Here is a 12,183-nt window from a genome sequence, read left to right as displayed (position 1 = left end):
TTACCAATTGTTCATTATAAGTATAACAAGTCATATAATGAATATAATAAGCTTAATTAAGGTTGTCTAAAGCCAGCAATATTTATTATGACTGATTCCTAAGCTTTTTCATCTGATCTACGCTATAAGTTGTACATGCTCATTCAGGAGTCACTTCACAAACAAGGACATCCAAATGGCCAATAAAAAGGAAGTCAACTGTATTAGTCAACAGGGAAATGCAAAATCAGACTGCCATGCAATACTATCATAATAGCTAAAATGAAAAACATAGACAATATCAATTATTGGTAAGAATATGGGATAACTGGAACTCTCATGCTGCTGGCAGGAGCCTTAAGTTGGTACAGCTACTTTGAAAAACTATTTGACAGCATCTATTAAAGCTAGTCCTAAATGTGAAGACCCTAAAACTAGCAATTCTATCCCTTGTTATTAACAAACAGGAATATATATATATATATATATGATGTGTATATCTCTCTCTCTCCACCAAAAATAATGTACATGAGTTTTCAGTGTAGCTTATTTATATCAGCCAAACACTGGAAACTACCCAAATGCATATCAGCAGTAGAATAGATTAATAAATTGTGTATAGTCGCATAATGGAATACTATGTAGGGGTAAGAATAAATGTCACAAGCATGATGTTGAATGGAAGAAGTTTGTATCTTGATAAGGGGTGTGGGTTACCCTGACTTTGTTCATACTATAAAAATTTAGGTATAGTTTTAGGATTTATGCATTTTTCTGTATGTATATTATATATTTCAGTAAAAACTTTACTGAATAAGTCTTGATTTTTTGTTTGATTGTTTTTTAAAAATTGACTTTTAGTATATTTATTTGTTATTGGCCTCTTATTGAACTCACTAGATGGAATAGCTTTTCAGTTGATTCTCTTGAGTGTTATAGGCAGATGATACTTTCATCAGAAAACTAATATGGCACTTATCTTTTTTAATGCCAAAAATCATACATAGAATTGATTTTTTAAACTGCCCAAATGTCTTTAAGGAAAAAGTAAAGCCTGCTGCATACAGAGCCTATCTAAGAGAGACTTCTACCTCCCTTGTCCCTTCTGTGGGCTCATAAACCTATGCAGTGTGAGAACTCAGAATGGCCTAGAACAGAATGGCCTTTGTGTTGACCCTTTGAAGTGAGTGACCTTTTACATTATATTCATAATAAATGTGGATGCAGGTAAGTACTAGTCATATAACATTCTGTTTGTCCCTTTCCGACCTCTTCATTTTGTTTTAGGGTTTTTTGTGTTGTTTGTTTTTATAGATCTTTTCACAGATGCTGCTGAGACTGAGAAAATGGCCAAAAGTTTGGAAGATTCTGAAGGAGTTTATTTTGTTCCATCTTTTAGTGGATTGCAGGTATTTTTTTTTTAAAAAGTTAATGATAATTATAGACATTTTTCTCCTTCTACCATACTCAAAATTATGCATGTACCCCCCTGTTACCTGAAAATTTGGGCACTGAACAGAACTAAGATGAAAGGTACATTCTAGGGCTGAGAAGTTACGCTCTGACCTAGCATGAATTCCATGAGAGAGCAGCATGTTCCTGAGTGTGACCCTGCTGTTTGGCTTTTACTTACAGAATTCAGTTAGCTTCTGCTTAGAACTCTATCCCCGTGGAACCTAAGAGTCGGCACGTTTATCACAGCACTTTTATGTAAGACCCTAGGATTATTTTATCATGACCAAGAATAGCCGTTTCCCAGTGGGTGACATATATCAGTTGATTGGCATTCTTTACTTAGAGGAAGTATACAACTGAGAATTAGAAAAATAATGTCAAGGTACATATACCACATACATGCACACATGTATATATACGCACATATTTTGCAGTTACATTTGTAAGTTTTGTTAACTTTTTAAAAATGAAAATCTCTTTTTGTTAATTGTTGTGATAGAGTATTTGTTCCTTTGCCTAATCAAAAAGAGAACCTAGTAAAAGATTTGTTTTTGTAACATTTAACTTTGTATTTAATTGGAAGATTTGTGATACTGTCTTGGATTTTAGAATATTGTTACAAAGACTTTTAAAAAAACTTTTCACATATTATTGTGAACAAAATTACTTTTTTGGGAAAGCTTAAACTAGTCCTTTTAATCCTCCTTTAAGTGTTTTTTCCTTTCAAAAAATTAAGTTTTCTCTTCTTCTAGTCCATCCCATATTCAGGCAATCAGTTACAAAAACCCAAAATTTGAAAGTTTGGGTAATATAGTGTAGAAGCTGATGGGAAAAAAATTAGGTCAAGGTGTTTTTTAAATCTTTCAAAATACTAAACTTCCAAACTAGTTTTAAAAGTGAGGATTATTTCAATATTTGTAATATTTTTCTTCTAAGTACTTTATTCTAAATGATTGAAAGCTTATGAATTGTGCAGAGAGTTTGCATTGCATCCTTTTCACAGTAACGTGAGGCAATCTAATGATAGGACAGATGCACCCACGATAGGACAGAAAGTGAAAAATATTTATCTAATTGAGGTTTCAGGAGGAAGGTTAGATGACTGACTGTCATCAGCAAAAGTAAGGTTTGATTAAGTAACTACTAATTCTTTCCTTTTGCAAAAATTTGCTGGAAGACTTAGTAGTGACTTTGTCATGGCAACTCTGTCTTTAACTTTCTCTATCACCTCACGTGCCTATGAAAATAACAAAGTATGTGATTTAAAAAAAAAAAAGCAAAGTATTGCAAAAGCCCAACAGATTTAGATACAACCATCACAGATAAGATTTTTAATTTCATTTTGGTAACAAAATGTCCCTGTCCTGCCATGATTGCAACCTGGCAATATATTGGCAGTTGAGGGCAGGTGGAGGAGGTGATGGGATGACTGCAGGCTAGATATTCCCCTGCGTAAAATGAAACTCTTAACAGGAAACTGAAAGTTAATTCAAACAATAGTGTGTTGATACTAAGCTGATTGGATAATAGGGGAGAAGATCACCTATAAGCTGCCTATGTCAACAACTAGAGAAAATGAGGGATAGGGAATGGAAGGAAGGAAGGAAGGTTCAAGTATCTGTGATATTGTCTTTAATTTTAGAATATTGTTACAGCCTTAGATCATGGGAGTCAGTATGTTGAAGGCTTGTAGTTTGGGGAGTGGGATACTAAAGTAGAGAATCAGTGGTCATCTACTTAGATGTTAGAGTTACTGTGACGATGGCAATAGTAGGATGGATAGGACTGTAGCCAGGTCCAAGTCTTCAGAGGATGTAGAGTCATGTTCCAATGATGGTTGTTTTAGTTTGCAAGGAACAAGCTTGCTTAAGCCAACCTGAGAGAAGCTGATTTTCAGATTTTCCTGAGGACTGGAATTGGAAAGGAGTCAGCAACTGACTTAGCAGCTCACAGGGTTCTTTGGTTTCTTGCTTCTCTCTGTAGTTCTGCTTTTTCTCTTTTCATTACCAGCTTCACCCTATATCCCTTCATCCTCATAGCTTCTGCCAATTGTTATTATTTTTCTTATACTTTCTGCTTTTTCACAACTTAGAAATATCACATACAACCTTCCTCTACCTTACACATCCTTTTAGCTTCAGTTCCCCCATTGATGGAGTCTTTTTCTTAGTGTTTCCTAGTTTTGATTTCCAAGGGGAGGTAATCTGACTGGACCACCTTATCTTTTCAAGCTTTGCTCAGACTTTGAGCTAGCTGTGCTAACCCACCTACAGTTGTGGTGGTGGTAGAGGGTCTAGAGCATGACACGTGGTAGCTTTAGACAACAGAGCTGATGGATTCAAGCAGTTAAGCAGTTTCCTTAGAAGGGGATGAAGTCATCACATACTGTGATTGGCATCTGTAGTTTTATGAGTGACTGGGCATCTGTATGGTGGAAAGGGTAAGGGAGATGTGATACTGCTCCTGATGTGGACCTAAAGCAAACATAGGGGAAGGAAAATGTCTGCTAACATTAGAATCGTAATGGCCTAGAGTGGTCGCAGGAAGTTAGAACAGTATCTTCTGGTCCCTGTGGTATGGAATCATGACCATCCTTTGCCAAATAGCTACAACTGAAGCCATTTTTGCAGCACAGAGTCAAGTTTGCTATAGCAACCACACAATGAGTAGAGGGAACTCCTTGGAAGAGGTTAAGAGAAGTTTAATTATAATAGAAGAAGAGTTCAGAAGGCACAGTAAAAAGGTTATGAAGAAAGTCAGTAGTAGTGTGAAGCATTTGGATAAGGAATAATAAAAAATTAATAATGGTAGTGGCAGATACTGTGAATACTGATACTTGTGAATACTTACTGTATCAGGCACTGTCCTAAGTTCTTTACATGCATTATTGCATTTAGTCCTCAGTAACTCAACAAGGAAGAAGACACTCCTATTCTGAACCTAAGGAAACTGAGATTTAGAGCTATTAGATCTCTTGCCCAGTCTCACACAGGTAGTGAGTAGCAGAGCTGGTTTTGGAACCCAGGCATTCAGACTCTGTTCTGCCATACTGCCTCATGGTATAGCATAAAATATTATGGCAATGGGCACAGGAGGCAGTGGAGCTCGTGTTCAGGGTCTCGATTGATAAGGACAGGAGGAGCTATGTTGGTATTAACCATCCTACAAATCCCCATCAGATTTGGCTGAGATCCCAGTGGTGACAAGGATCCTGGGGCAGTTAAATCTATGCGTTGGCAGGACACTACTAGGTTTGCCCAGGGTGCCAAACAGAACTTTGTTGAGTCCAGCTGTTCCTAGTTGGTTGATGGTTCTGGGGAGGCTCACCCCATACAGTTGAAAATCTGCATATAACTTTTTGCTTTTTTTGAGACTTGCTCTGTCACCCCAGCTTGAGTGCAGAGGTGTCATGATAGGTCACTGTAACCTCAAACTCCTGGGCTCAAGCAGTCCTCCTGCTTCAGCCTCCCGAGTCAGTGGGACTACAGGTGTCCACCACTACGCCTGGCTAATTTTTTCTATTTTTAGTAGAGACGAGGTCTTGCTCTTGCTCAGGCTGGTGTCGAACTCCTGAGCTCAGCTATCCACCTGCCTCGGCCTCCCAGAGTGCTAGGATTACAGCTGTGAGCCACTGCGCCCAGCCTGCATGTAACTTTTGACTCCCCCAGAACTTAATCACTAATAGCCTTCTGTTAATTGGAAGCCTTACCGAAAACATAGTCGATTAACACATATTTTGTATGTGTTACATGGTGTATTCTTACAGTAAAGTACGATAGAGAAAAGAAAATGTTATTAAAAAATCAAAAGGAAGAGAAAATATATTTACTATTCATTAAGTGGAAGTGAAACATCATAAAGGCCTTCATCTTCCTTGTCCTCACACTCAGTAGGCTGAGGAGGAGGAGGAAGAGGAAGGGTTGGTCTTGCTGTCGCAGGGGTGGCAGAGACAGAAGAAAATCAGCATATAAGTGGACCCATGTTGTTCAAGGTCAACTGTACATACTTCAGCTGAAGATTTTGGCTCTTTTAAAGACAAGTGTTAGGCTGGATCATTTCTGATATAAGGCAATAAGGTTATTAAGCTAAGATAAAGAGTGTAGTTTTAATGTCTGACAACATATTTGGTGTAAGTTATAACACGGAAAAGCAAATTTTTGGCATTATTGGGTTTTTTTTTTTTATCTTAAGTCTAAACCTATATCCTCAAAAAGCCATTCTACATAGTAAACAATTTTAGTGTAAAAACTTTACAGTTGGAGAAAGGGGCATTTCAGTGATTGCTTTTCATTTTCCACATTTATAAAGAGTGGCATTTAATTCGTTAATAAATGCTTCAGACCTTTTTCTTGGTATGAGCTCAAATGGAAGGTCCAGTTAAGTGCAGTAACTGTGACTTAACCTTTTTTAAATACTGTTCAAGTTTTTTCCTAATATTTAACATAACCTTTGGGCTATCATTTGTTTTTAAATTATTTAATTTATTAACAATTATTAATTTATTAATAATTTATTACTTAAATTTATTAATAAATATGCATTATTTTCTTCTAACATAGGTATGTTTTTATCATATACTATTTCCTCAAGTCTATAGATATAATTTAGAACAATAATAATATATTATTACTATCTCTTATTGTAGGCTCCATTGAATGACCCCTGTGCATGTGCCTCATTCATGGGTTTGAAGGCTTCTACCAGTAAATACCATCTCGTACGAGCCATATTGGAGTCAATAGCTTTCAGGTATGAAAACCTGCCATAAACTTCCCCCTCCTCATACAGTATTGCCATTTCCTTTATTAATTTGCTGCTAAATTGAACATTTAAAAATGTTAATTAAATTCTTATATTACACTTTTAGTTTAATATATATTATGTATGGTAAAATTTGTTTTTGTTGGCCAGGTACGGTGGCTCACACCTGTAATCCTAGCACTCAGGGAGGCCAAGGTGGGAGGTTCACTTGAACTCAGGAGTTTGAGACCAACCTGAGCAAGAGTGAGACCCGTCTCTATTAAAAGTAGAAAAAAAATTAGCTGGGCAACTAAAAATAGAAACAAAAAAGTAGCCAGGCATGGTGGTGAGTGCCTGTAGTCCCAGGTACTCGGGAGGCTGAGGCAGGAGGATTGCTTGAGCCCAGGAGTTTGAGGTTGCTGTGAGCTAGGCTGATACCACGGCATTTTAGCCTAGGCAACAGAGTGAGACTCTGTCTCATAGATAGATAGATAGATAGATAGATAGATAGATAGATAGATAGATAGAAAAAAAAATATGTTCTTGTTGCCAATTTCCTTGGTATCTGTTATTTTTTCCCATAGTTAGTAGTACTAATATCACATAGCTTTGATATCTGAAAATTGAATAATTTTTTAAAATATCCAATTTCTTAAGCATGTGAGATTCAAAATTTGCATTTTCAAAGGGTTAGTGTCCTTATTCATGAAGTAGAATTCAAACAAATAATGCTTCTGTTATACTCAAAAGATTGAATGATCAGAATTATTCTTTATGCATAGTTCTCTGTGGTCTTTTTGTAATGGAACAAATATAGATTATTAAAATTAAAAATGTAGCTCTCATTAATATGAAATGTTGACCTGGCACAGTGGCTCAAGCCTATAATCCTAATACTCTGGGAGGCCAGGGCAGGAGGATCGCTTGAGGTCAGGAGTTTGAGACCAGCCTGAGCAAGAGTGTGACCCCATCTCTACTAAAAATAAAAAAATCAGCTGGATATGGTGGCGTAGGCCTGTATTCTTCAGCTACTTGGGAGGCTGCGACAGGAGGATCGCTTGAGCCCAGGAGTTTGAGGTTGCAGTGAGCTATGATGATGCCACTGCACTCCACCCAGGATGACAGAGTAAGACTCTGTCTCAAAAAACAAAAAAAGAAGAAGAATATGGAATGTTCATAATGTTTAAAATAAAATTTTCTGTGATTACAAAATGATCATTTGTATGTTTGCTGAATTCTGTTAGATGTTATGTATGGTATGTCATCCTAAAAGCTATCTATTAAATAGGTACCTGCTTTAAACTTTTCTTTATATAATGGTAATAGATCAAATTTAGTTGTTAAATAAAAATGATACTCTCTTGTATGAAGGTGAAAAACCCAAGGACCTGAGTTTCTTGCTTATCTGGGCATCAGTTAAATCTGTGGTCCCCAACCCCCTGGGCCATGGACCGGTAGTGGTCGTGGCCTGTTAGGAACTGGGCGGCAGAGCTCCACAGCCTCCACTGCCGCCCTCCCTACCCACCGAGGTCTGTGGAAAAATTGTCTTCCATTAAACTTATGGAATGGTGGGCGGTGTCGGCGGGGGTGGGGGGGGTGTACGCACACAGCAGGAGGTGAGTGGTGGACGAATGAAGCTTCATCTGTATGTATTTATAGCCGCTCCCCATCACTGGCATCAACTGCCTGAGCTCTGCCTACTCCCCGTCCCCCTGCCCCCATACGTGGAAAAATTGTCTTCCATGAAACTGGTTCCTGGTACCAAAAAAGACGGAGGCCACTGAAGATGACTTCCATTTGCATGATATTTTTCTCTAATATTATTCTTTTGCATATTTTACAAATATCAAGTAAGTAAAATAGAGAATTATTATGATATAAATTTCTTCTAAATAGTTATCTTGTTTCTTTATTAGAAACAAACAATTATACGAGATGATGCAGAAAGAGATCCATATTCCTATAACAAGAATTAGGTATGTAAACTTTGTTTCTAACAGATTTAATTAGAAGTAAGTGGTACCTGCTATTAGTATTTGCATCATTATGATTATTCAGGATTTCAGAAAGAACTTATGCCTAGCTCCTTTGCAACAAAATTCTTGGTTGTAGGAATTTGGAGAGAAAAGGAAAGCTAATTACAGATTTATGAAAGTTGGAAACATCTTGGCACCCATATGTGTATTGTATAAAATTTTAAAATCCCTTTTGGGGTGTGTAGCTAGTTTTTGGCAAGGAAGCATCAAATTTCTTGACTTTCTTTCCTGTAATGTCCAGATGAATTTTTATGTTGTCTTTGTTTATTATACTTGGCCTATTTTGAAGTAGTCCCAAGATAAATGGGGCAGGTGGGAAAATTGATGGCAGGAATAAGAAAAAATGTTTATTACCAGTAAGGTCTTTTGTCACCAGATCAATGCTAAGTGATATAATTTTGGAATTAAAAAGTTAGACTTATAAAATAAAAACAGGGATTTAATGTGGCCCACTTAAAAAGAATTAATGATGCTTTTGTTGTAGTAATTTATCTGTCTTATTTTTCTCCCCGCAGGGCAGATGGAGGAGTTTGTAAGAATGATTTTGTCATGCAGATGACTTCAGACTTGATTAATCAGAACATAGACAGACCTGTCCACATTGACATGTCATGCTTTGGTGCAGCTTCTTTAGCTGGTCTTGCTGTTGGTATGTGTGAATTTTATAAACACGAGAGCTTTCTTGTAAACTGTTTCTTATAGATAGCATTTCTCCTCTCAGATCTCAAAATTGTAGAGAAGATCTAGAAAGCCTTTGGTGTCCGTTAAGTTCCATACACATGTGCATATTGCTCACAGTGTATCCTGTGACCTTCTTTGTTGGTGGATCTGGTTGCACCTCTTCCATCCTTACTTTACTCCTTCAGTCAGAAAAAGCACAAGATGAGGACAATTAACTCTCAGCTGCTTTGGTCTCTAGCAAGGGAGGGTCTCTGGGTAAGCTTTCTGGGTAGATAGTGTTAAAGAAGAAAATTATTCAGTAACACTTGTTAAAAGACAGTAAGGCAGACTTTATTTGGGGAGGACTATCAAGATGGGCATAGGGACTACCTCAGCAGGATCTGGTAGTGGGGAAGAGATATTAGGCTCCATTTTGAACACAACAAGGAAAAGTGGGAATTTATAGCCAAGGAACAGGACGAGGGCAGTAGGTGGAAAATTACTGAGAGGAAATCTAGGGGTAAGGGGAAATTCTGGCTAAACTGACCTAACAGGATTCTTGCTGAAGGCAGGCCAGGGTGATCAGACATCACTTTAGGAGATGGTGGAGGACGAAATAATGTGGGTGAGCAGATATCGAGGATAGGGGATTCTGGCTACTGACATAGTAGGAGTATTGCTAAAATTAAATAATGCAGAGGTGAGCAGGGAAGTCCAAAAATTGAGGCCTAGTTGAAAAAGAGCTCATAAGAGACAGTAGTTTTTTCAAGGAGGGAATCTTTGTCAGTAGGCTTGTCTTTGGCATTAGAAACCCCTTCATTATTCTATTTATTGAACAATGTTTGTTGAGTACCTGTTACATGACAGTCGCCGCTGGGAATAAAGAGGTTAAAAGCCATAGTCCTTGATCCCTGGTGGGAGCACACAGGTAAGTCAAGCAATTATTACATGTGTTTGATAAACCCAGTGAACAGCCATAGCATATTAAACAAATGGTGTAGGCTTCCCAGAGGGGAGGGGACATCTAACTCAATATTGAAGGGGTTAGCACACACCAGGTGAGGGAAGGGTGAGAGATGGGTAGTTCAACAGAGAAAGTAGCTTGTGCAAAGGCATTAGCCAATTATGGGAAGTCCTGATAGGGTGAGAGCAAGAGGGGAGGTTTGAGAGGTAGGTAGAGGTCCACTTGTGGTGACTCCTTATAAAGAGAAATTTGGGGCCAGGCGCGGTGGCTCACACCTGTCATCCTGGCACTTTGGGAGGCTGAGGCAGGAGGATTGCTTGAGGCCAGGAGTTTGAGACTAGCCTGAGCAACATATGAAGACTTCATCTCTACGAAAAATAGAAAAATTAGCTGGGCATAGTGGGGCATGCCTGTAGTCTCAGCTACTTGGGAAGCAGAGGCAGGAGAATTGCTGGAGCCGTGCAGTGAGCTATGATGATGGCACTGCACTCCAGCACTCCAGCCTGGGCAACAGAAGGAGACCCAGTCTCAAAAAAATAAAAAATAAAAATAGAGAGAGAGAGAGGAATTTGGGGTTAGAAGCAGTTGAGGGAAAAAAGGAAAAAAGTATAAAAAAAAAAAAAGGAATTTGGACTTGATCAACTGAGGAATTTTGAGCCAGTCAGAGTCATAGAAAGATCTGCATTTGAACAGATCATTTTGACAATTAGTGAAAAGATTAGTGAGGAGGAATAAAGAATGGAGATGGGGATGCCAATTAGGGGGCTCCCTAGAAAGCAGATGATGCTTTGGGACACTGGGAATATTTTAATATGTTTCTGTATCTGAGGAGAGTGTTTTGTGCAAAACAGGATATTTTAGATTTAAAAGTTTTAGGCTAATGTTTAGCATATTATAGTTACAAATCCACAAAGCATGAAATTTTAGTAAATTCAGCTTAAACTTTATTCTACTAAAAATCTGGTGATTTTGAATAAAATTGAAACTACCATTTTTATTTGTTCATTGATTAATGTTTGATTAATTCAAGGTGAAGAAAATAAGCTTTTCTTTAAATAATCAATCACATTTGCAATTTAAATTCCTTTGTATATTCCAACTCCTATAAATTTAATATAGTTGATTTTATTTTTAATAATTTCAAATGCCTGATTGTATAAACCTAAAATTGTAATAAGGAAAATCTCAAATACTTAAACAACTCTTGCAAATTGCATAAGTGAAGCCTATAATTACAATAAACTAAGTTCTTACCTTTGAATATTTATAAGGTGAATCAAATTCTTCTATACTATTCACCTTATAAGGCTAAATATGTCAGATTCTCTTGAACACTTAAAATATAGTACACACATACATGCAGGTTATTCTTACACATAACATAGTGGCTTGAGTTTTATCTACTTCATTATGTCTATATTTAATTTCAAACCTTTGCTTTTGTCTCAGAAATGTGAGACCTGAAGTCTATGTACGTCCTCTGTATTTTCAGAATTTAGAAACTGATCTGTTCTATACATATTTTATAAAATGACTTTTAAAAATATATATGCCTTAAAATGTAAATAATAAATTCTGGAAATAAGGATTTTAAGAAACATTTATTTTCATTACTAGATTTATCTAATGTAGTGTACTGATGAAAATTACTTTCAGTCTTTTTAAAACTTCTATCAATTAATAGTTTAAGGTGGTGACTTTGTAAATGAAAAGAATGTGACCTGACAGAAAATTTTAGGAAAAAATTTTAATGTGTCAGCTTTATTGGTAAGAGAAAATGTACTTCATGAAGACTTGTGGACTGTTAGTACTTCAAAATAGGTGAGAGGGACCTCTAAGTAGGTGGAATATGTTGAGCTTATTAGCAAGACATCTGTATCATTTCAGACGCTTTATTTATTTATTTATTGATTGATTGATTGATTGATTGAGACAGAGTTTCACTCTGTTGCCCGGGCTAGGGTGCTCTTGCGTCTGCCTAGCTCACAGCAACCTCAAACCCCTGGGCTCAAGCGATCCTACTGCCTCAGCCTCCCGAGTAGCTGGGACTATAGGCATGAGCCACCATGCCCGGCTAATTTTTTGTATATATATATATTTTTTAGCTGCCCAAATTATTTCTTTCTATTTTTAGTAGAGACGGGGTCTCGATTTTGCTCAGGCTGGTCTCAAACTCCTGACCTCGAGCGATCCTCCCTCCTCGGCCTCCCAGAGTGCTAGGATTACAGGCGTGAGCCACTGTGCTTGGCCATTTCAGACTAATTATGATCATAGTTATTATAAATGTTCTCTTGCTGCTTTTTATTATAAATCACATGATCCTATTTGCAAAGAACAAGATATGTTAGA

At 37.2% G+C, this 12,183-nt stretch overlaps 1 protein-coding gene across 4 annotated transcripts in view; it reads left to right on the top strand.

The window, feature by feature from the left end:
- GK5 (glycerol kinase 5) overlaps window positions 1-12,183 on the top strand; it is a 69,633-nt gene that overhangs the window by 50,837 nt on the left and 6,613 nt on the right. For all 4 annotated transcript variants that reach the window (XR_006732594.1, XM_045539376.1, XM_045539375.1 and 1 more), the window contains 4 exons: window positions 1,294-1,388; window positions 6,080-6,183; window positions 8,091-8,150; window positions 8,726-8,859. Coding sequence is in view for 3 of the 4 variants with exons in the window: in XM_045539376.1 (XP_045395332.1) it covers window positions 1,294-1,388; window positions 6,080-6,183; window positions 8,091-8,150; window positions 8,726-8,859 (393 nt within the window). In the remaining variant the exon portion in view is untranslated. The remainder of the gene's footprint in view (window positions 1-1,293; window positions 1,389-6,079; window positions 6,184-8,090; window positions 8,151-8,725; window positions 8,860-12,183) is intronic.

This window comes from Lemur catta, chromosome 1 (assembly GCF_020740605.2).
Source record: "Lemur catta isolate mLemCat1 chromosome 1, mLemCat1.pri, whole genome shotgun sequence".
Classification (NCBI taxonomy): Eukaryota; Metazoa; Chordata; class Mammalia; order Primates; family Lemuridae; genus Lemur; species Lemur catta.
This window is presented reverse-complemented; position numbering and strand designations above follow the sequence as displayed.